We start from the raw sequence: 23,323 nt of genomic DNA on the forward strand, positions 1-23,323 counted from the left end.
CTAGAGCACGTTTGCTGTCGCATTTTATTTGTAGTTTGAACGAGCAGACAAAAAAATCTGATTTGATCAAAAAATCGGAATTGAGCATTAAGACCTGCAGAGTGAACGTAGTCAAGGTTACACACGGTTTATTAATTTAATGCTGATAACAGGTATGCTGTATCACACACTCACAGCCAGAAAGTTGGCATCGGATTGGAAAAATGGGTCAGATCAGACAGATGGGCCACAGCTATGTGTCAGGGCTTTTGCTCTGGCTAGTGGTCAATGAAGTTGTGTCATTTTTGAACGAATAGATACTGCCGTTGTACATTATAAAACAAAAATCATTCATTTAGCCAACAGGTATTTCTGGTGCCAACTAGCAAAAGCAGAACACATGGAAGCAATCGATAACCTCAATTGCAGCCCAAAACCAATCAGTATCATCACAACGTTGTTCCATTTTGCACAGTACTGTAAAACTGTAGTGCATACTGTAGTATTTTTGCTCGACCACATTGCCAAGCACTTGCATTATATCTCGCCATGGTGTACAGCATGTCCTTGAAAAATCTAAGAAAGTGGACAAGTTAAGGACAAAAGAAAAACTCGCAGAACTAAGAAACTGTTTACATCAGACAGACAGCATCTGAAAGTCACGTCCTTAAAACAAATCCAGCCAAGACCTGACACAGGACCTGAGAGATCACTGAAGTTTCAGCAATGATCTCAGTGGAAGGGTGGCAGTCAAGAAAGCAGTGAAAGGGAATGGAAAAGGAAAGGTTGAGGTATGAAAATTACACAAGAACTCAAGTGAAAATCACTGACAAAGGGTCTAATTGAGCAATTAATCCAAATTTGATATTTCTGAGTCAAATCATCATCAGTATGTATGAAGGAGGTCAGGAGAGAGCTACAACAGTAAGTGTCTACAGCCACCTGTAAAACACTGTGGAGGCTCTGTCATGGTTTGGAACTGTATGTCAACCAGTGGTGTTGATCTTTTCAAAAAAGATGTAATTAAAACTGCAGAGACGTACAAATAGATTTCGATTCACTATGCAATACCATCTCAGAAGTTACTGATTGACAATGTTTTTTTAGCATGCTGCATTTCCATTTATGTTCATATGAATTGATAAAATAAAGCAGAAACTGTCATTTTCATAACCCCTGTATTAATCTCTAGTAGTGTGCTCTGCTCCAAATCATAAACAGGTATTAGTGCTGTAGCAACAGTAAACATATAAACACACACCATCCCCCCTGCAGTGACTTTCTGCCCCCCTACTGTGAATAGTTAAAGAGCATTTAGTGTAGATTTTCTCTCTCAGGCTGCAAGTTTGTACACGCCTGCAGCAGCATGAAAACAATTCAGGTCCAACCCAGCTGCAGGCCACAGCAGCTTCCACACACCTGTTGCAAAGCTGCTGCTTCTTCCCTCCAAAGTGCACAGAAACACACGCAGGACTGCGGTACACACACGCACGCACGCAACTGTATCCTGCAGCAGTATTTCTCACCGTTAATCAGTGGGTTGGACTCCATCTTCAGCAAAACGATCCTTCTCGTTGCTGTTTTCTATCTCCCAGATGCCTCACACCACCTCCATGCTGCTGTCCTGCTGTCAGTCTGTCTGTGTTTGTTTGTGCGTCTGTGAGTCTGTTAGTGTGTGTGTGTGTGTGTGTGTGTGTGTCTGTGTATGCGCTGGAGGGGGTTTACAGCTGTCAGAGCCAGGCTGAGGAGGCTGAAGAGGAGGCGACGTTCAGCAGCTTCTCTACCGGCCTGCTGGCGTTATGTAACCGCTCCGAGCTGCCGCTGCCAGGCTCCCCTACCTCCATGATAACCACACTAACGGAAAGCAGAAGTTATCACAAAAACCGATATGACAAAACAGAAAAAAAGTCCCTCTTATGTGTCAAAAAACAATCTTCATCCGCTGATACCTCAGTGATTAATTAACATCCACTGTGTTAGTTAGCGTCCAATAGCTTTTCACTGGTTAACAACGCAAATTAGATCCATTCTGCGGATGTGCATGGGGCAAACTGAGGCGATTTTCTCCCGCTCACGTCCCTCTGCCAGAGCCTGGATGTGTTCAACAGCTAACTGGCTATAAGTCCGCTGCCAGGCTAACACTTTTTAGGAAAAAAAAAAACTATAAAAATAATAGACGTCTGTGTATATTTGTCTCATCTGTGGAGTCCGTGGTTGTCGTTTAACCACTCCGGTGATGCTACTTCCGGTGTTGTACTCCACAAAGTTTACACAAGTTCAAGGTTTCTCCGGGCTGCAGCGCTTAGGTTAGCTTAGCCAGGCTTAGCCTAGCCTAGCCTGCTGCTATGACAGCCCCCCGCCTTCCTGCGCTTCTGCTAGTGCGTCAGCCCCCCCAAACAGCCCCTCCGACTGCGGGACAGATCTAAAAGGAGTACACCAGGAACGGTCCACAGGCCTCCGGCATGGAGAAAAAGTAGTTTGTACCATCTGCCCCAGGCTGTTAGTAGGCTGTGTCCGAGGATATCGTATTTAATGCGTGTTTTCCCAGTTTCTTCCTGTTTGGAACCACACGCCTCCTCAACGCTTCCATTCTCGTCAGATTAGCCTCAACACAAACGGCCTCACTTCCGGTGTACCTTCAGATTAAAACTTAAATGGCTCAAGCGCCCCACGCTCTCTCTGTAGGAAATGATCGTTTTTCATTCTTATTGCTACCATAGATCTTTTTAAACAAGCCTTGTAACTTTGATATTTTTAGATTACTTAAAATCGATTATTTGCCTAAACTCAGGAATGGAAGCTTGTTTCCAGCACTTTTTAATTTAAATGTATTTTTTTTTTTACCATTATTACTTATTTATTTTATTATTCATTTATTTAATGCTAGCCATATGCCAAATTTTAAGTTTAGTATCTCAAAATTTTGAGTTACTCACATTTTTTAAATACCTAGTAAGGTATTCACCTTTTGCAGAGCTTGACAAATATAAAGATTTTTGATCATTTAACTGGTTAAAAAACAGTTACAGTGACTTGTTTTAATATTTTTGCACTTTGTAATGCTGTAATTGTTGGTGGATGCTTCTCTGCCTGAGAGAGTGTCATTAGAGACACTTCCTCATAGAAAAAAAAGAGTAAAAAACAAACAAAGAAAAGACAGTGTAGGTAAAAGAGTGTTTAGAGGAGTCTCAAGTCTTCACTAAAGACAAACTTTTCATATTTGACTGATGAATGCACACGTGTAATTTTCATGTCTCATTGACCACTGACATTAAGGTTAATTAACCATTAAAAGGAGGTTTCTGAGTGCAGACTTGCTTCTCAAAGTTCCGTATCAGCTCGTTGTCTGGGTTTTAGCAAAATTATTTTATATATTTGGGGGTTTTGCCCTGTTTTTAAACCTCGAATCAGTGACCGAATCAGCCAATGAATATTATCATAAATCTGTGTGGAATTACGTTTTCAAATGAAAGGTTTGCGGGTTTTATGTGCTCTTATTTTGAAGAACATCCTTTCGCGCTTTGTTTGAATTCCGGTGAGTGAAAGCACCGTTTCTGCAGCAACGGGGGGTGACGTCACGACGGCTGTGCGCTCCATGGACAGGAGTTCTGAGTAACTCCGCCAAACTTTGCTGAACGAACTCAGTGAAACGCATCTTATCGATGTCAGATCTGCACTCTTATCGCACCGCTGCGGTCTTTGCAAAGATAACCGCTCGCACGGCCAATCCCATTTTGGAAACAGGGAATAATGCTCGTATCTCAGGTACTGTGATAAAATAAGGTAAGTCTAAATTTGTTCACAGGTTTTCACAGTTAAATCTCTGCCCCTTGTTCCCAGGCTTTTCTCTCTACATGTGTTTCAGGTCTTCGGTGGGCGGGGCTCCTGAGCACACCTGGAAGGTGTGTTCCCGGACTATAAATCTGTGGCTGGGACTCCCGCGTTTCTCTCTCCCTGCCACCATGCCGTGTGCTGAATTAGTTTCTCTTTAATTTCTTAATAAACTATTTTCTTAAAGGTGTGTCCGCCTCTTTGTCATATCCTTAAGAACCGGGTTGTGACAAAATTATATAAACTGGACGTTATTTTTGTTAAAAAGCTCATTCTCTAATAATTCAGATGAAAACCTTTTTGTTTTAAAGTTTGAAGTCTGTCACTAGGAACCAGCTGTAGCCATGAGGTGACCCTGACCTATACTCATGGTAAACATCGTGTGAGCACTGCTACTGACAGTACTACTGTAATCTTTCATTTACGTTTAAGGAGGAAAGCAGTGAAAAATATTATAAAAATGCTATCAAAATATTTCTGTCTTCAGTAAACAGTAAAATGAAATCAAAGCTGAAAGGAATATTGAACTAAAACTGCAAACATGCTGCAAAATTAAAATGCAGCAATAATCTCAAGCACTAATTATTCATAATATTCACTTTATAAGAAATATAATATTGTTTATAATAATCAATTAATTATAATTTTATCTTTTTATAAAACATCAGGTAGATTAAACTACAAGGTCTCTGAGAGAGCTAAAAAAAAGGTACTTAAGGAGGATTTAGGTGTTAGTATTTATGGCGTTAGCATACAGACTCAATTACATTATTATCTGTTATACATATTTATAGGACAGTGTGACATCATCAATAAGACCAAAAAAGTTTCAGTTCAACTTTTCAGCCTTTGCATTGTTTGACTTGTTGGAGGCGTCTCAGACTTCCTGGATTGTAGGAAATGTGCTAATCCTCCACACTGCACGAATCATCACCCTACACTGTGCTGTAAGAGGGGCTAAACAAAGCCCCCCCTGTTTAAATCCTTGGTGACAAAGTCTGTAATCTGTTACACTGATGAGATCGGGTTCCTTTCTCTGTTGAACTTTCACACCCAGAGGTGGAATGTCTTTGAATAATTTATGTAATCTGGATGGAGAGAAGTGTAGTCTGTGGACGGTTTTGAACGTGAGCATTTATAGAAGTACCACCAATTTTTTCCAAAGATTTTTCCCAGACTTCATCAGCGATCTGAGCGTCCACTTCTTCATTCCAGTCTAGTCGGAATAATCCCGAGGATGGAGCTTTACAGCTCCACTGGAAGATGTCTGATTATTCAGGACACTGTAAAGCTGCATGAAGAGGTCTGTGTTCATACTTTGGGACGTGATTTTTAGAGTTGTTTCAAACTCTAAAAACGAAAATAAATGCAAATGTGAAGATCCACAGATCCTTTCTTGCAGTGCACTGGGATGACGTCTTTCACTCAGAGTAACAGGGTTTGAATCTTGATTTCAAACTTGACGTCGTTATTTTGTTTTACAGCGACTCTCATTAAGGATTTCTTCTAAAGAAGTTGGCTGAAATCACCTCCTCCTGTCTGACTGCAGCTAGAATCGACCACATGCTGGCCGAGCTCTGGCCATTCAGTCGGCATCACATCTTTCTCTTTCTTTCCCTCTGCTTCTTTACGCCACTGCCTCTATTCAGCATCCAGTTTCCATGGCAACAGGTTCTTTATGGCGCTGCATCTCTAAAAAGCAGCTGAGCTAATGGCCAAGCACCGCTACATCTTGTTTCAATAATCATTACATATGCTGAGGGTCTGTTTGTGCGTCAGTTCGACGCACAATCGCATCTCATCGGAGGATTTCCAAAAGTATGTGGACAGTGGATCACATGTGACCCTGCTGCAGAGATTTCCACCCGTTTGGAGCAGGATGTTTCTGTTCTGGCACAACCTTTTATCTCCCAAATGAAAGATTTCTTTCTAAGATTATTCAATTATTTGCTTAATAGTAAGAACCGTGTAGAGAAGGACCCTCATTTCTGACAACCTCACCTGGTCTGTGAACATTAACAAGCTCAGCAGCACTTCACTTCCTGAGGCTGCTGAAGAGGAACTGTGTGCATGGCAAACTGCTGGTGGCCTTTTATTATGTGTAGAAAGCATCCCGGTGTACTGCCTAACAGCCGGATGCGCTGCAGCAGATAAAAAGGGTAATCAGAAGGAAATAACAAACACATTACCAAAGACTGCTGGCTGCACACTCCCCTCCCTACAAGAAGCTGTTAATGCAAAATATCACCTTAAAATCACTAAATATGATTAATAATAATAATAATAAATTGTATTTATAAAGCGCCTTTCAAGACACCCAAGGACACTGTACAATAGATAAAAACACATAATAGAACAATGACGAACAATAAAAAAACAAAAGCACAAGATAAAATTAACAAACTGTGGGCTCACAGTGAATATGCAGATTTGAACAGATGGGATTTGGGTTGGGATTTAAACTGGGGGAGAGAACCAGTGTTTCCTTTATCTGGGAGCAGAGCAGCTGAAAGCTCTGCTGCCCATGGCGGTGAGGTGGAAGGAAGGCACAGAAAGCTGGATAGAAGAAGAAGATCAAAGCGAGTGGGCAGAGAATGTAGTGCTTAACAGGTCAGACAGGTAAGGAGGTGTGAGGTTATGAATGGCCTTGAAGGTGAGCAGAAGACGTTTTCTCACTCTGGACTCTGCTTGACCTGTTGCCCGGTGGTTGAAGGTAAAAGTCCATCAAAACAAAGGCAAACAGTGCAGTTACTGTCTGAAATCGAATACTGTAAAGCACCGTCTCTTTCATGCTTGACACCTTAATATTGATCATTATTTATCAGCTTCTGCTGACTTTTTATTCTTTTTTTGAGACAGAACTAGCACTCGATTTTATGTATTTTATAATGTGATAACAACAAAAGCATTCTGATTGAAATAACGGTGGAAAGACGTGAGTCACAGTCGCTGTACTCATCTTTTAAATTACTCCATATAAATGTTATATTAGTAAAATATGTTTTTTAAATCAGTAAAATGTCTGAAACATATTTATAAAAAAAAGTAGAAAAAATTAAAAAGTACTAACAGAGAAAATTGTACTACGTTTGTACTAACAATAAGAAAATAAGACAAATATGGACACATGTTCAGCAAAATAAATATTTCAAAATATTAAAATAACTGAAACCTGTTTTGGAAGCTTATTAGTCCATAGAATGAATGAACATCATTTAAAAATATTATTGAAAAAATTACTGACATGTAAAAAGTTTATCATGAGGAATAACGTACAAAGAAATAGTACAAAAAGCTCAGAGTGGGGAGAGCCAGAGAAGTGTGGCAGTACAGAGATCCAAATATGGCCAAAGCTGAGCGTGAAGTGGGGGCAGAGGAGGCTGTCTGAGCAGCAGACTGCAGCAGGTGGGAGTGATGACAACAGCCAGGGCTGGTCTGGGAGCCTCTTCAGCTTCCTGTCGTGACATCAGAGCGAAAGACGTGTTGCTTAGTCCAGGAAGAGAACAGCAGTCGAGAAGGAAGATGGTGGGAATGAGGCAGCAGGATCAAAGAGAACATGAACTTGGACCGAACTGTGGAAACCAGAGACACACCGTGTTTGGCAAAGGGGAGTCACCAGCCCCACTCCTGGAGGATGGCTGACCGCCGTAGAAGAGGCCGGCTGTCAGCAAGCTGAATGGAGAGCAAAGTGTCTCCCAGTGGAGGCCGGATGAGGAGGTGTTGTGTCTAAAGCCTTCAACTTGTTGGGCATTAAAGAGAAGATTAAGGAGAACAGACATCTGTATTACCACTGAAACAGATGAGAAAACTTCAAGATGGCTCAAGAGAGAATCAGGAGAGGAGAGTATCCACCTGTTAATGTGGACCCATCCTGGTGTCGGATCAGCCTCAGCAGGGTTTCCAGGAGGCGGCTGGACGATGCTAAAAGTCCTGAAACACCTGAATAAACACATCATTCTCAAAGAACTTTAGAAAACAGCTAGTCAGGGGGAAAAAAGTGAAATCCTCAAAGATCAGTAAAACATCCAAAGAATTTCTATGAAAACCCAGGAAACACCTTGAGCACAGGTCCAACAAACCGAAGGAAGGAAAGCTGTCTGGATCATTTTCACAAAACAATTTATTTCAAACTCCAAACAGTGAAACATCACTCACTTCCTGTCACATTGTTTTCAACCTATGAGATCAGGTTTGTTTGAACCTGAATTTGTCACATTGACTGAAAGTGTCTGTTTAGAGGCTGCAGGATCATCTCTGAGCAGCCCCCTTTTCAATGTGACACTGAAGACAACAAAAAACAGGAATATTCTCTGATTTTCAACAGATGAGTTTCACAAAGACACAAAGTCACGTCGAGTGTACGCGTTTCATGACAGTGAGTTTTGACTCTGAGAAGGCTCAGGCACTAATCCTCCTCTTCAGCTCTGTGACGACTTTCAGGCTTTAGTCCTGAAGTCTTTCCTTCTCCTCGAACCTGTTTTCCCAAAGCACACCGTTGACATCAGCAGCCGGCTTTCGTTAACCCGTCCTCTGCAGCTGGTCAGTCGGGAAAGTCTAAAAAACGTCTCCTCTTCTGCTCTCTGGCAGGTCGCCCAGGCCCTGCAGCTCCCTCAAACCCTGAGGAGGGAAACATGAAGAAGAAAAGAGCAGCCAATCAGATTCTTTACCTGCTTCTTTAACATCTGATCATAAATCAGATAAATCTGACTATTTTAACCCTTTTGTCACCAGTAAATACTGAAAAACAGTTTTTAACTGAACATATTCAAATCTGATCTTGATTATTTTTCATCAGGTGGGCAAAACTTTTTATTTCCAGTTCAATGTTCAAACTTCACTGACTGTAAAATCCTCAGAAATGAGTAACAAGTTATTTAGTACTTAAGTATAAGCCAGAGGAAAACTCCTGCACCCAACAGAAACTATTATTATATAAAAACTGTCCTATAATCCGCCTGAGAAGAAACTGACCTCCAGCACCATGCGGATGTGTGCTTTTATTTTGGCAGAGTCTTTTGTGAGCTGCTCAGTGAAGCTGTAACACAAACACAGGGTTAGCATGGTTAGCATCTCTCATTCAGAGAAAGTGACAGTGCTAGCAAAGAGCTAACATGAGCTAGCTAATAGACATTAGTCTGCAACAACAAATCATAAAAAAATAATCAATCATAATAATAAAAATTAAAAAAAATCTTACAAAAGACATAAAATAAAAAAATAGTAATAATTAGCAATAATTCCAATAAATAAATAAATAAATAAAACAAATAAAACTTAATTTTTAAGTACAATAAAAACAGGAATTTGTCAGAAAAAAAACAACAACAAAAATATCAATGTTTTAAACTGGAAAATTTAAGTGTGGAAAAAAATACTTGAGAAATATCTAAAGATAAAATTAATAATAAAATCATAGATGTTCAGAAAACCCACCAAAAATATCTAAAAACAAAATCAGGACATTTCAAAATAAATAGCTCTAACATATTTTTTTAAAATAATTTCACAACAAAGTGGAATCCTGACCTTCATTTGAAACATATCTGAAACATAATTCATTTTTTTATGCTTTTTTCTCCTACTTTTAATCTTAATAGTGTTACAGTGACAATGAACTCACGCTGTGAGCTGACTCGTCTTTTTCTCGATGAACCTCAGAGCCTCGTCGTGAGTCATCTCCACAAAGAAACCGTAACCGACGGCCACAAACATCCTGGATGAGTCCTCGCTGATGGAGGAGAAGAAAACGAGAACTGAGTTTAAACAGGAAACACAGAGCACGGATCCTCTTGCCTCTCTGGAGTCTCGCAGCACATTTCATTAGCCTAAATGCAGCATTTGTGCCTGTTTGAATGCAGAACAGCTGATGATGACCTTCGTGTGTCAGCAACTCACACTTCAGCCTGAACATAGAAGTTACAGCCAAGATCAACGTCAGTCTTCAGCTGCTGAGAGCCCGCCTCCTGCAGGAACACAAAGAAGAGTGTGACTTTCATTCACTCGTGGAACAGGCGGCCCAAGCTCAGAGAAAAAAGTACTCATCTCAGCATCTACAGGCCTCAGTTAGCATGTTAGAGGTTAAAGTTCATGACATGACAGTTAGAAAAGAGACTGAATGAGTTTGGCTTGTTTGGAGGGGTTTCCGCAGAAAAATATATCAGTGAATATGTAAGGAGCTAGGAAAGAAAAGCGACTGAAGACGTTTCATCTGGAAAGCTTCTTCAGCTCTAACACCAAATAGTGGAGAGTTCAAAATATTACATCGCATGAGCCAAGGTGTGTGATGAGGCACACGATCAATAGTCGGTCAACGACCCTCTTATGGGACAACTCCCACTAGGACTTAAATACCTGGGACTCTCCACTGTTTGGTTTTAGAACTGAAGAAGCTTCTTGGATGAAACGTCTTCAAGAAACTTAAAGAAGTTGAGTCGCTTTTCTTTCCAAGCTCCTTAGATTGCCATGACCCGGATGACTGAAAACCTACACAGACATCAATGATTATGAAAATGATTTTAAAAATATCTGAAAACTAAAATTAAAACTTCTATCCTCTAAATAAAATAAAAACAAATAAAAAATTATCTTTTCAAATATCTGAAAAGTGGAGGCAAAATGTCTGAATGTTTTTTTCCAGCTGTAGTTTCAGGCTCTTTGATCCAGACGATGGAGGTTTGGGTTCACAGCCTAATGAGCCACACGTATTGATCTGCTGGATAAACAGCTGCAGTGAGGCTCAGCTGTATTGATGGAGGTGCGATAAGCTCCTCCACCTTTCCTCACAGAAGAGTGTGCTGAATTACAGAAACAGCTCACACAGAGAAGCTACAGAGAGAGGTGTCTGTATCAGCAGAGTTCAGTCTGCAGCTCATTAACCAGCAGACTGAAGCGTTTAACATTAACAGAGAATGACAGCCAGCACAAACACTTGGGAATCACTACAACGATCTCCAGTTTAATGTGGAAGTCTCTTCTTTTCTAAACTGAAAAACCTACAGGCCTTCAAAATAACACAATAAATTTTGTGTGCGTTTACCTGCAGACTCTGTATGGTGTTCTTCAGCTGCAGGTACTGAGAGATCTTCTCATAAACCTGATCCCTCTGCTCCACCACCTTCCTGCCAAACGACAGCCGTCACTTGATTTACAGAGAACATTAACGCCTTCAGATGGACCAAAATAATCCAAACAGCCTAAACGCGCCAAGAAAATCTGATTCAAAGCACCAAACAGCATTTCAGACACCTGAGCTCTTTAGTCTGTGTCACCAAACAGTCAGATGCCAACCTGAAGAACCACATAAATACCTGTAAGATTAGATCTACCCTTCTTATCCATCACACATGTGTACTTACAACAGATTCAAGCTCATTATTGTATCCCTTCTATATAACTGAGCTCCTTCTTACGTGTAGTTTTTAGATTTTTGCACCATTTTGTTCTGTAACTGTACAAAGTAATTTCTGTATTTCTTTTCTTACACCCTAATAAAATTCTCAGTGTTCACATTAAACACAACCAGTCGGGTCTGTGCATGTACAAGTAACCCATGTGAACCAAAGGCTAAGGCCTTAGATTCCTCTAAATACTTTTCCAAGTCTTAAATCTGTATGATGTCATTGAGAAGAGATATCCCTAATATAACCCACCCACATGTCAAAGGCAAAAAAAAATTTATTTTAGTAATAATTAGTAGCTTTGCATGATTACTATGAATCATGCAAAGCTACTCTAGTGTCATAGTGTGCAAGAATAACAATATAAAGCTGTAAATTAACATAACTGGATGTGCTTCGCACTTTGTTAGCTCATGCTGAGCTCTGCTCTGCAGTACAGGCTGCAGAATGTGAAGCAGTACGGTATTTGAGATGTTTCCTCTTAGTGTGGTCAAAACGCTCCAGTTCTGTCTGGTTTGTTGACCCAGTTGTTGCAGTGCTGGCACAGCAGTGACATGTATGACAATCCCACTGTATTAAAAACACATTGCACGCAAAGGCTGTCTTGACAACGTCTACATGCCTAAATGCATTGAGTTGCTGGCATATGAATCGCTGATGAGATATTTGGGTTGAGCAGGTATTCCTAATAAAGTGACCTGTGAGTGTAAGTATTTAATAATCAGTCTGCAAGTAATTAAGGCACAGAGGGGGACCAAAAATGACACCAGCCCTATTATACAATCAGCAGCTGTGAGACTTGACATTTATTAGGCTGTTAATTAAGCTTTAAATTACTTTAATTTGTAGTCACTCCTCATTGACCTTCATATCGCCTCTACTACCTGCTCAAAGTCTGCCAGGATAAAAATCTGAGTTCATATCTACATCTATCTATCTACACAAGTATTTTGCACTACTTTAACTACAGATTACATTTCTTTTACTTTAGTTTTTAAAGTTCTGTAACTGAATAAAGCTTTCTGTACGGACATAATAAACTGTGTTCAGACATCAGCGGTAGTGTCTTCTTACTGTAAGTCTCTCTTCAGGACTTCATTGATGAAGGTTTCATACTGCAGCACCTTCTGGTCCACGTTAGGTCTAGCTGTGGCATTGTCGGGAGCAGACATTTCTTCACTGTCTTCTCTTTTAAAGAAGCTACAAACAACAGAAAAAACATCCGGTTGAGCTGCAGATAAAGTCCAGCTGCCAACTACCCGATTTCTCTGTCGTAAACGTTAATGTTTCTGGACACCAAACTCTCCGGCTAGCATGCTTAACACAAGACGTAAACACGCCACTCTACACCGGATGGGAAGAAACTGTGAACAAGTACTTCCGGGTTTCCAAATAAACCCAAAGAATAGATTTTGTGAGAACAGAAAAGACAAAACGACAGCAAACGCTTGTCAACTAATGATAGCATAAATTCGGAATTTCAAAAAAAGCCTTACTTTATTTTTTTTTTAAATATACTAGAATAGAAAGCCTTTTTCGTTATGTACAATACCAGTACGGAGTGAATAATTTTTACTCTTTATCGTGCTGCTGTAAAAAAGAATTTCCCAATTGGATTAAAAAAAGTCTGTCTGTCGGTCAGGGAAATTAGAAGGATTTGCCTGAGCAGATTTATCTTAAATTTTAGACACATCAAGTACATCTCTACACAGTTCAAAAGACATGCTTTATAAACTAGGGTGAAAAACAAAATTGCTTTTTAATCATTAATCGAATGAAATGTTCACGTCAAATTGTTTAGTTTGTACGTTAAAAAAAATGAAACAGCGAACAAGAACAACAAAAAGGAATCAAAAATAAAATAAAATAAAACATTGTTTCTGCCTAATGCTTTCTACCTGCTCTGGCTCTATGGTGGTCCTGTCTCATGACGTCACTGTAAACAAACATGGCAGACCACGGGCGGATCTGTAGCTAGCTACTGTAACACGAAACAATTATTAAAACGTCCTAAATGAAAATGCGTATTAAAAAATTACATATCGTCGTTTTTGTAGTTTCTTTCTTAACAAGCGTGCGTGTCAATCCGGGAGCAGAAGTTAAACAGTAACAAGTTTTAAAATTTTAGCTGGGTAATCGGAGTTAAGACGTTGCCAAGGCAACGTTAGCCAACAGCTAGCTGTCTCAGGATTTATTTTCTGAGAGACTTTTCTTTACAGCTGTTTGTTGTTGCATATGTAATACAAGCCGAATGTAAGTTAACGGTTTCAACTTTTACTGGGCTTAAGATAATAGTTTAATAACTACATCTTATTGAGAAAACGTGCGCAGCATCGTGAACAGCTTAATTTATGAGTGAAGTTCGAGGTTGGCGTTCCTCTCTGGTTTTCTGCTCCAAGGAGCTAATTTGTACATCATTGGGGGTTTACTTCAAACCACTCTTTGAATTAAAAAAAAATCAGTGAGAGTTGTGACCAGATTAAATCCAGATTAACTGAAACTGTTTTACACGCTCATGAAAACATGGAGCAGTACAATATTCTGGGTCGGACAGGAGAAGGAGCTCATGGCATAGTCTTCAAGGCCAAACATATTGAGGTGACGGACTGGTGCTTTTATGTCTGCATCTTACCTCATTTCTTTCCCCCCTTTTCTTTGTGTAATCCGATCAGCATTAAATTTGGAATCTAACCTCAGCGGCTTAGAAATGTGACATGGAAATGCTCTTGTGTGTCAGACAGGGGAGACGGTGGCTCTGAAGAAAGTGGCTCTGAGGAGGCTGGAAGACGGCATTCCGAACCAGGCTCTGAGGGAGATTAAAGCACTGCAGGAGATCAAGGACAACGAGCATGTGAGTGAATGTGCAGAGAGTTTTTACAGATAAGAGTCATTTTAATCTTAAAATTTGATTAGTGTTTAGCGGTGCGGTGGGTAGCACTGCTGCCTCACAGCAAAAAGGTCCTGAGTATGAGTCCCTTCTGTGTGGAGGTTGCGTGTTCTCCCTGGGTTCTCTCCGGGTACACTGGCTTCCTCCCACAGTCCAGAAACATGCAGTTAGTGGGGTTAGGTTAATTGGTAATTCTAAATTGCCCATAGGTGTGAATGTGAGTACAAATAGTTGTCTGCCTCTATGTGTTAGCCCTGCAACAGACTGTCCAGGGTGTACCCTGCCTCTCCCCTATGGTAGCTGGGATACACTCCAGCTCCCCTGGTGGCTGGGGGGATATCACAAACAAGATATAACAGAAACCAAAAATTCGTACATGGAAAACATAGACAATCAAAGCAGAGCAGCAAGAACAGAGCCGAGCATAACAGACATGTTAATAAAAAGGAGATTAGGCTATATGAGAAAATTATAAGAAGCTGCAGAGTGTCTGGAGTCTGAAGGGATGCAGGACTTCTTTCTGTGACTTCCTCCTCAGGTGGTGAAGCTGAAGGACGTCTTTCCTCACGGCACGGGCTTCGTCCTGGTGTTCGACTTCATGCTGTCTGACCTCTCTGAGGTCATCAGGAATTCCCAGCGCCCTCTGACCCCTGCGCAGGTCAAAAGTTACATGATGATGCTGCTGAAGGGCGTGGCTTTCCTGCATCACAACAATGTCATGCACCGGGTGAGCGCAGCTAACAGTTATTATCATTAATGAGTCATCTGACTGTTTTCTCAGTGAATCCTGCGTTTGTAACAAGCAACACTTAAACATACAAGGATATTTAAATACTGTTGGTTATTCATAATAAATGAAAAGCTGAAAATATGTGAAATATGTGGAGAGTTTGGGTTTCTTTTGCTTTAACAAAATAAATCAAACCATTATAAAGTGACGTTTGTGTGTTTGCAGGATCTGAAACCAGCAAACCTGCTCATCAGCTCCTCAGGCCACCTGAAGATTGCAGACTTTGGTCTGGCCCGGCTATTCAGCGAGCAGGGAGAGAGGCTGTACAGCCACCAGGTGGCCACCAGGTAAATATGACTTTATTTAGCAGCTAGCTTTAGCTAATCAAAATAAAATAGAGTATGACTTACCAAAAGAACTCAGTGAGGTACAAAACACGAAGAGCAAAATGCTCATTTAAATAGAAAAATGACAGTAAAATGAAAGATCTCGAGTGAAAATTTAAATGCAATATAATGAACCTAAAAGTAAGTACTTTTGTATATAAAATGCAGTAATGCAGTATCTAAAAGGCTGAATGTAATACAGAAAATGGCTCTATAAAGTAAAGTAGCACTAACACAGCATTAGCTTTAGTGCTGCTGGGAAAAATCCACGTGGTGACATGTAAAATGCAGTCAGACGATACTTTAAATATTCACTCAGACTTGCTTTAAAGCTCGACTGGTGAACAAATGTGTCACAGAACAGATTCACATATTCAGATTTGAGGTGCTCATCACGCCTGTGAATAATAATCATGTTAAAGTCGCCATGTCATGTGACTTGCTGGTTCAGTTCATTCTAAAATAATCACCACTTTCAACTGGACATCAGTACTTTATCAGTAATGTGCAGTAAATGTGCTCAGTTACATTTGACCACTGTGTGTGTTTAGATGGTACAGAGCCCCCGAGCTGCTGTACGGAGCCCGAAAGTACGACGAGGGAGTCGACCTGTGGTAAGTACAACCCTGAAAATGCTGCTAAAAGTAGCGCCCACACTATAATTTTTTTGCTGTTGTTCGACCATTACAGCTTACATTACATTATATAGATTTACATTACATAGATTTACATAGATTTACATTTAACCAGGCATTCGAGGCTAATTAGTGTGATTTTTCACCTGGCTCTGCATTTATATTATGTAATTATTTTATATCTGTAATTCATATTTTATATTGTGATTTTATCTGTATCATGGTTTTACTGGAAAGCACTTTGGTGTACTTTGGTCTTTAAATGTGCAATACAAATAAATTTGATTTGATTTGATTATCTACTGTGAATCCTCCGCTGTTTAGCTTTTACTCAATAAACCTGGATGCTTTTGTTTCTGTTGTGCATGCTTGTATTCTTTTCCTGTATCAGCGTATTTTATTATATATTATTCTTTAACATACTATGTAACATGGGACCATGTAACATAGAAAGAGTAAGCTTTAGCTTCAGTACACTCACTCTGTTAGTGTTCACAGTTCCTGCTCAGGTGTAAATGGGTCCAGTGATCAGAGATGAACAGCAGGGGGCAGCAGCAGTCTGAAGTCACAGCTTTCTGTTTAGTCCGTGTGTGAGTGCTTGTGTGTGTGTGTTTTAGGGCAGTCGGCTGTATTTTTGGGGAGCTGTTGAACTCGTCTCCTCTGTTTCCTGGAGAGAACGACATCGAGCAGCTCTGCTGTGTCCTCAGAGTGCTGGGAACCCCGACTCAGGACAGCTGGCCTGTAAGACACACACTGGTTTTTCCATCACTTCAGGGGACGTTACATTAATATACATTCATTCTCTTAGGGATCTTTTTGTATTAGGTTAAACTATTAAGCTTTATATCAAATTATCATCTCACACATTCTGCCTTTTATATAAAAGAGATATTCTGAAAATGTAAACACAATGAGGATGCCTAATTTCCACATGTATTCACTCAGTGGCAGTGTTTACTCTTTCATCTTTGCACATAGTGCATATAAATATCCGACGATATCCACGTTCATTAAATTTAAATGTGCTAAAAAGACGAAATGTGTTATTTTTTAAAAATAATGTTTTTTAGTGCATAGTCTACATTATAATCATCATCAGTATATTATTATATGTGATAGGCCTGCAATCATCTGCCTGAAATATTGGTTGGTCTCCAGTTAGCTTTATTTAAAATGTTTAGTTTAAGATTAAAGGAAATCCAGTAGACTAGCAGTAAATTATGATAAATATGTAGAGAAATTAAACTGGACCTAAAATTGATCCTGTATAATTTACTCTAAAAACCAACAACAGTTTGAAGTCTGGTGCCACTTTTGTGGTCTGTGTGAGATTTTATCTGAAGGCTGAGGTAAAATAATGCAAAGTTTAATTTTGTCTTGTTCTTTTCTTTTATGGCTGTGAAACTGGTTAAAACATTTGAATCCCTCTCCTGTCTGTCTCCAGGAGATAGTGGAGTTGCCAGATTACAATAAAATCACCTTTAAGGAGAATCCAGCGATCCCATTGGAGGAAATCATCCCTGACACGCCCCCTCAGGCAGTGGACCTGCTCTATAAGTTCCTGGTGTATCCATCTAAACAGCGCTGCTCAGCCAGAGAGGTAAGAAACCTGAAGCAGAGCTTAAGTTTAAAAACGGAGTTCCTCAGGGCTCGGTCAGAGGTCCTCTCATTTTTACGTAAAGAATCATTTCTTGGGACATAGCCGTTATATTTTCCCTGATCACTGTGGTCTGTTTATCACCCATTATCACTCAGATAAAGGTTAATAACCTGATTATTGATCGGTGCTCTCCATGTCCTCTCCTCCTTACTGCAGGCTCTCCTCCATCCATATTTCTTCACTTCGCCAATTCCTGCTCACCACTCAGAGCTGCCCATCCCTGAAAGGGGAGGGCGACCCCCCCGCCAACGTTTCCAGGCTCCGCCCACTGACTTCTCAGTGGACCTACCATTGCAGAACAGTATGGTAGACCCTGCCCTAATACAGGGATACGCTTCCTGCCTCTGAACTGACCACTGATCTTTACCATCTCTCAGCTGCTCTTATACCAGTTAATCTTGTTTTATATATTTATTTATTATCTAGTTTACTAAATCCTCTCCTTCGGACTGAATCCTCATTGTTTTATGAACTTTAGCTCACACAGAAGATTTCTGACAGTCTTTCCTGAGCCTGAACCTCTTCTGTAACCACTTATAACCGTGAGAAAATGACCTAATACAGTTAAATTTCCACACACTGAATTTATCGACTAAAAGGAATTAATGTTTAGCTCCACTGGGTCTCCATTTGGTAAAAGGATGGAATAATTAAAAAAAAAACCCACACAAAATCAAGCAGATTTTCATTCTAAAAATATTTGTTTCTGTTCTGTTTATGAAACATGTTGTGAGTTTTATTTAAAGTAAAGTGTGGAGAAGTTGGGTTGGTTCCTGACCATTTTTTCCCTTTAAATATGTCATTTCTGAGAATTAATCTTGAAAATAATGATGTGTTTACAGCGTGAGCTGTGTGCCTGAGACGACCATATCAAAGAATGCACTCACTGACATCTTACAGAACCAAGAGTAAAGAAAACTGACTGAAACGGAGTGTAAGAGCAGACTGAACCTGTGGATTAGTGATTATTTGTACACACACTGACCTCAGTACTGTGTGTGGCGATGTTTAACTAGAGCGTTCACGACTGGAACAGCAAACCAGGAAAAGTAGAAGAAGAATTTTTTTCTTTTCTATACTTTTTGATGTGTTTTTGAGGCCAGTTGTGGGCTGAACCTGGACTCCAGTAGTCTGACAGTGATCTCATATTATACCATGTTTACAGCAGTAAATGATAACAGCTATGTAAACACTGGAAACTCAAAATTTCAATAATAAAAAAAATCCCCTTCAAAAAACCCACGTCAGAATTTGTAGGAGGAGTCAGACACCTCCTCTTCCTCCTGGTCGCCCTCCTTCAGACCCCAGAGCAGCATTCAGAGAAAGTTAAAGCCCTCAAAGCTCTTCAGCCTCCGTGAGTACCATCAGAAAATAGAGCAGTGATCCTTTGTGTTAGAGAGAGCACTCACTCAGTCTTTAATTTTTCTTTCCTCCTCTTAGAAATTCAGCGATGATGTCAAACTATTTGCCGTTAGCTTATTGGTCTTCTGCTGTGACGTCCAGCAGATCTGAAACAAGCTTCAGTACGAAGGTGAGAGTCTTTTATTATATTCCTGCTTATGGAGTCAAAATATAATCAAGTACAAGTATGGAAGTATGTAATCTGATGTTCAATAAACATATGGAGTGGGGTTTTCTTTCTTCTGAATAAGTAGTTAATGTTTTTGCTTTAATGTGCTTTTACCTGTACAGAAGTAAAAAGTGCCGTCCTGATAATGTTATTTGGCTCGCCATAAATTATTTGGTGATTCTTATGCACACGTTTAGCTCTTTGAAAGAAGATTGAATTTTTGTTTTGGAAAATGGAGAGTTTATTGAAACATCTGACAAATTAGTTTGAAAAATTCTTGAAATTTGAATTTCTGCATATGACTTTACATTTGTATCGTATTTGCGACGTCTGGCATTTAAAAAAATGTTTAATACTTTAATACTTAAAAAAGTATTGTGCAATTAATTCAGGCTTTTCAGGGGAAAAAAATCACACTGATGATGCAGATGTCTCAAAAACACCCAAAAAACGTGTGTATCAGAGATGGTACCCGGGGACTAAAGGGGTTGCAGCTTAGCTCGGTTCGATGAATGTGGCCCTGATCTTACAAAAATTCCTGATATTCCTCAAAGAACGAGGCCTTCTGAGGCCATTTTAAAAGTAATTACAGGAAATTATTTGTTTCTTCTTTTGTGACGCGTCCAGAGCGCCTGACCTTCATCAAACATAACAAAGTTTCCTCATCTGATATTTAGTTGATTTATATATTGATGTATATATGATATATTTATTTATTCTTGTTACGCCTTTTCTGTTAGGTCACTGACCCCACAGCCGGGCTCCTCAGGGGTCAGGGAGCCTGTGGTAGTTTTGATATGAGCTGATCTGTTAGATGTCAGATGCAGGTTTCTCTTACATTGATATGATCTCTTTTCAGGTGGGGCCTGTCCTTTCAGACACTTTCCTCCAATCACCATGCACATCCCAAGAGGCCCCTCCCTCGCTCCTCCTCACCCCCTGCCTCTGGCTGAATGATTCCAGCTGTCAGTCACCGAGCCCTGCTTACATCCCACCTGCATCTTCTTCATCCTTGTATAGTAATCATGCTCTGATTCCATCCCCCACCCACCTCCTCTCCTCAACACCTGGATGTAACAGTTACCATGGCGACCTGTACACACCCTCCTCCCCCTCTGCAGGTGACTGGATGCTACCTGACAGTCTGTCTTGGGGGCAGAGATGTGGACCAGGTGAGTAATTACCTGCCTGTGCTAGTAGATCTGCGTGTGTGTCTTTTGTGCTGATGTGTAATTTGTCATCGTTTGCTCAGAGCAGCGCGAGTGCGTGAGCTGTGGGACGCAGAGCGCCCCCCTGTGGAGGCGAGACGCTGCAGGTCGACTCCTGTGCAACACCTGCAGCCTCGGACAGGAAGCCAACAACACACCGCTGCTGAGACCGAAGAGACGAGCTGTAAGACGACACACACGTATTTGAAAAATTGTATTAACGTTCTAATTAGAAAATCGTGTTTTATTGATAATATTGCAGCAATTTAAAATGAGCATCAGAAAATTAAAATTCTACACTGTACAGCAGGTAGGACTTTTATATATAACATTTTATATGGATATATCAAGAGTTTTTTGACGTTTACATTATTGTTTTAATTTTAATTAAGTCCCTCACAGGCATCTGTATCTATATTAATTTATCTTTTATATAATAAAAATTGCTTGCAAAGCTGCAGTCATTGATGATTCTGGTGTCTGTTGGGGCCTTTGGCAGAAATTCACATTATAAATAGTAATATAAGTAAGAACGTATATCACTTTCAAAGATCATTTTTTTTGTTTCTGATGACTGAACTGACATGACAAACGGGAACACGACGTCCTGTCATGGGGACTCTTCAGAGCACGTTGTACATACAGTATAATCAGTTAAAAGTGGAATCCTGAACCTATAGTTAACGTTTAAAGGTTGGACCAAACCCTTCTCTTTCCTGCTGGTGCCAGAAACGTAATCATTCTGAGAAAACTTAATGAAGGGATGTAGTAAATTATTTCACATTATAGAATTAGAATTCTAAATTACCCATAGGTGTGAATGTACGTGTGAGCGGTTGTCGTGTCTCTGTTTGCCCTGTGGTAGCTGGGATGTGTGACCCTGATGAGGATGAGCAGAAGAGAATGGATGAATGGACAATAAAGTACACACAGCACAGTAATTTACACCAGTACATCAGAGTAATCAGAGTACCTTAGCATACACATCCAAATTTCTTTGCGTCTCAGTTTCATAAGTTAGCATTCACAGCTTTGGCAGTTAGCCCCGGCAGACACAGCTGTCATCAGTGAACTAGAGAAAACTGTTCACGATGGCAGTTTTCACTCTGTTACTGGTGCCCAATAAAACAGAGAGTAAACCAGCAACTGTAGAAATGGAAGAGACCAGGTTTAGCTCAGTAATGATGCCAGGACCAAGCTGGCTGGTTGTAAGATATTTATGCCATATTTCATAGTTCCTTCGGTCTACAGTGTACCGGTGGTGTCCTGACTCTGACTCCCGCCATACACCCTCAACTCAGTCATGTGACAGCCTGTGGAGATAAACACACCAGGCTGCTCTGCAGGCCAAGCTAACCACTGTTTAAAGCCAAAGTTTTCTCATCTTCCTCTTTTCTTCTTCTTCCCCTCTTCACTCTGTCAGTGCGCCCCAGGGCAGCTGTGGCTACAATGTAGCTTGCCATTGCCAGTGTGTGAATGTGTGTGTGAATGGGTGGATGACTGAATGTAGTGTGAAGCGCTTTGGGGCCTTAGGGACTAGAAAAGCGCTATACAAATGCAGACCATTTACCATTTTCATTGATCACATCAGTTATCAGGTTTGATCAAAACTAGAGCTCAGGCATTCTTAGGGAGATCAGGTCATTGTAGTTTGAAGTTACTGGCGTGGGCCCTGAACAGCTGCCTGCCTCAGTGGCTCCTCTCATTGACAGACTAATTCTTAACTATTTATGATACCCAGTGACGAACAATACGAACAACACCATCTAACACTTTATAATAAAACTTTAAGTTAATTTTGGGTAATAGTTGTTTGGTTTTTTTTACTGTTCACGAGGAATAAAAATATAAATATTAAGAGCTAATTATTGCTTTGGAAACTAATTGATAACCATTATTTGGAGTGCTGTTGTAAATGTGTAAGCGATGGTGGTAACAGTGTAAGAAGGCAGGTGTAGTGCGCCGTTGGAGAGCTCGGTTTGTGTTCGGTTTCACTCACAGCAGACTTTTGTTTACTTCTGCTTTTGCTGTTTGCTGAGGTTGAGGAAAAGATTGTGGTTGGGGTTAAAATCATAGACTGTTTATAAAAGATGGACGTAGACGCAAAGATGCTTCGCTCCGGTTTGTGCCGTCGGGACCTTTGCATTTTTGTTTTTTTACTGTTTTTATTTAGTTGGTTCGAGTTAGAAGGGAACACGTTTCAAATGCTCGTTTGTTCAGCAGCTGGTGCTGCTTCATTAGTAAGCAGCATCCTTAAGCTGTACAGGGGCACAGACACAGAGATCATTAGTTAAATGCTAGTTAACTAATTTGTGCACATAACTAGGGGTTACATTCGGTTTCAAACCAGAACGACTGCATAGATGATGGATGAGTTATTTCTGTTATACTTATTTGAAGTCTGCTTGAAGTCGGCTCAAAGGGCATTTGGGTGCACTTTATGTTTGCGTGAAAGAGTCCAAGCAGTCATTAAAAAGTTGGACGTCTGCGCGGAGCTTCATGCTCACCATTTGATGACATCAGTTTTGTCGGTTGGACCCATGTGGACCCCTGCGTGGTCGCAGATTCAGAAACAAAAACACAAAATTTCAGTCACACTGCAGCACAGACTGCTCCGATGGTCTGTTCGTACAAAAACAAGGTCTAGAGGTCCATTGTAGAGACTCAGATGAGTGGAGGTAAAGCCCAGCGGACGCCCGCCTGTGCTGGGTCAGTCAAAGCAGTCATGAAACTAACAAACTCAAAAGTGAGCAGGTCATAAACCTGTTAGCAGTCGGACGTACCGCCCACGGTACATTGGATGGTTTAGGGGACTAATTGTAAATTTGTAGGACTGCTAAGGGGTTAAAACAGCTGCGATCAGGCTGTAAACCTTTTTATTTCTGCTGACAAGACTAGTGATGGAATGTATCTCAGTACATTTACTGAAGCACAATTTTAATGTACTTTTACTTTATTTACTTTTTACTTAGATGCTGTTATACTGTTCTTTTATCCTGTTTTCCTTTTCTCACCCCAACCGGTCGAAGCAGATGGCCCC

The 23,323-nt window shown here is 40.4% G+C and overlaps 4 protein-coding genes across 7 annotated transcripts in view; 2 read left to right on the forward strand and 2 right to left on the reverse strand.

Annotated features, from left to right (window-relative positions):
• The window catches only part of elk1 (ETS transcription factor ELK1), a 29,854-nt gene extending 28,207 nt beyond the window's left edge, over positions 1–1,647 (reverse strand). Inside the window, exon 1 of the mRNA XM_005750416.1 lies at positions 1,506–1,647. Coding sequence (XP_005750473.1) covers positions 1,506–1,530 — 25 coding nt within the window. The 5' untranslated portion in view covers positions 1,531–1,647. The remainder of the gene's footprint in view (positions 1–1,505) is intronic.
• A 6,292-nt stretch (positions 1,648–7,939) lies between these two features.
• uxt (ubiquitously-expressed, prefoldin-like chaperone) lies at positions 7,940–14,209 on the reverse strand. 2 transcript variants are annotated; one of them, XM_005750419.2, is made up of 8 exons: positions 14,157–14,209; positions 13,840–14,031; positions 12,282–12,407; positions 10,847–10,928; positions 9,706–9,773; positions 9,431–9,538; positions 8,782–8,845; positions 7,940–8,427 (listed from the first exon to the last, which is right to left on the reverse strand). In XM_005750419.2, exons 2-8 carry the CDS (start codon positions 13,842–13,844, stop codon positions 8,365–8,367), a joined length of 516 nt encoding a protein of 171 aa, XP_005750476.1. In that variant the 5' UTR covers positions 13,845–14,031; positions 14,157–14,209; the 3' UTR covers positions 7,940–8,364. The 2 variants fall into 2 exon arrangements, with proteins under 2 accessions (XP_005750476.1, XP_005750477.1); XM_005750420.1 differs by lacking the exons at positions 13,840–14,031; positions 14,157–14,209 and adding an exon at positions 13,106–13,169.
• cdk20 (cyclin dependent kinase 20) lies at positions 13,719–18,188 on the forward strand. The gene is made up of 8 exons (XM_005750417.2): positions 13,719–13,805; positions 13,945–14,058; positions 14,633–14,821; positions 15,050–15,171; positions 15,762–15,824; positions 16,463–16,586; positions 17,290–17,445; positions 17,662–18,188. Exons 1-8 carry the CDS (start codon positions 13,731–13,733, stop codon positions 17,851–17,853), a joined length of 1,035 nt encoding a protein of 344 aa, XP_005750474.1. The 5' UTR covers positions 13,719–13,730; the 3' UTR covers positions 17,854–18,188.
• Positions 18,189–18,223: 35 nt separating this feature from the next.
• The window catches only part of LOC102209328 (erythroid transcription factor), a 6,504-nt gene continuing 1,404 nt past the window's right edge, over positions 18,224–23,323 (forward strand). Inside the window, exons 1-5 of one of the 3 annotated variants that reach the window (XM_005750422.1) lie at positions 18,224–18,859; positions 18,946–19,036; positions 19,935–20,094; positions 20,197–20,247; positions 20,328–20,467. In XM_005750422.1, the coding sequence (XP_005750479.1) occupies positions 18,956–19,036; positions 19,935–20,094; positions 20,197–20,247; positions 20,328–20,467 (432 nt within the window). In that variant the 5' untranslated portion in view covers positions 18,224–18,859; positions 18,946–18,955. Of the gene's footprint in view, positions 18,860–18,945; positions 19,037–19,934; positions 20,248–20,327; positions 20,468–23,323 lie in introns of those variants that run through there. The other 2 variants (XM_005750421.1, XM_005750423.1) reach the window with 2 other exon arrangements.

This window comes from Pundamilia nyererei, unplaced genomic scaffold (genome assembly GCF_000239375.1).
Source record: "Pundamilia nyererei isolate P.nyererei 1_Seehausen unplaced genomic scaffold, PunNye1.0 scaffold00273, whole genome shotgun sequence".
NCBI classification, from domain to species: Eukaryota; Metazoa; Chordata; class Actinopteri; order Cichliformes; family Cichlidae; genus Pundamilia; species Pundamilia nyererei.

Coding starts and splice junctions, on each gene's coding strand:
- uxt (XM_005750419.2), bottom strand. Junction 9,774..10,846: donor ACACCATACAGAGTCTGCAG/GTAAACGCACAC, acceptor GTGTTCCTGCAG/GAGGCGGGCTCTCAGCAGCT. Junction 8,846..9,430: donor AAGACGAGTCAGCTCACAGC/GTGAGTTCATTG, acceptor TTTGTGTTACAG/CTTCACTGAGCAGCTCACAA.
- cdk20 (XM_005750417.2), top strand. CDS start 13,731: ATGGAGCAGTACAATATTCTGGGTCGGACAGGAGAAGGAGCTCATGGC. Junction 14,822..15,049: donor ACAACAATGTCATGCACCGG/GTGAGCGCAGCT, acceptor GTGTGTTTGCAG/GATCTGAAACCAGCAAACCT. Junction 15,825..16,462: donor GACGAGGGAGTCGACCTGTG/GTAAGTACAACC, acceptor TGTGTGTTTTAG/GGCAGTCGGCTGTATTTTTG.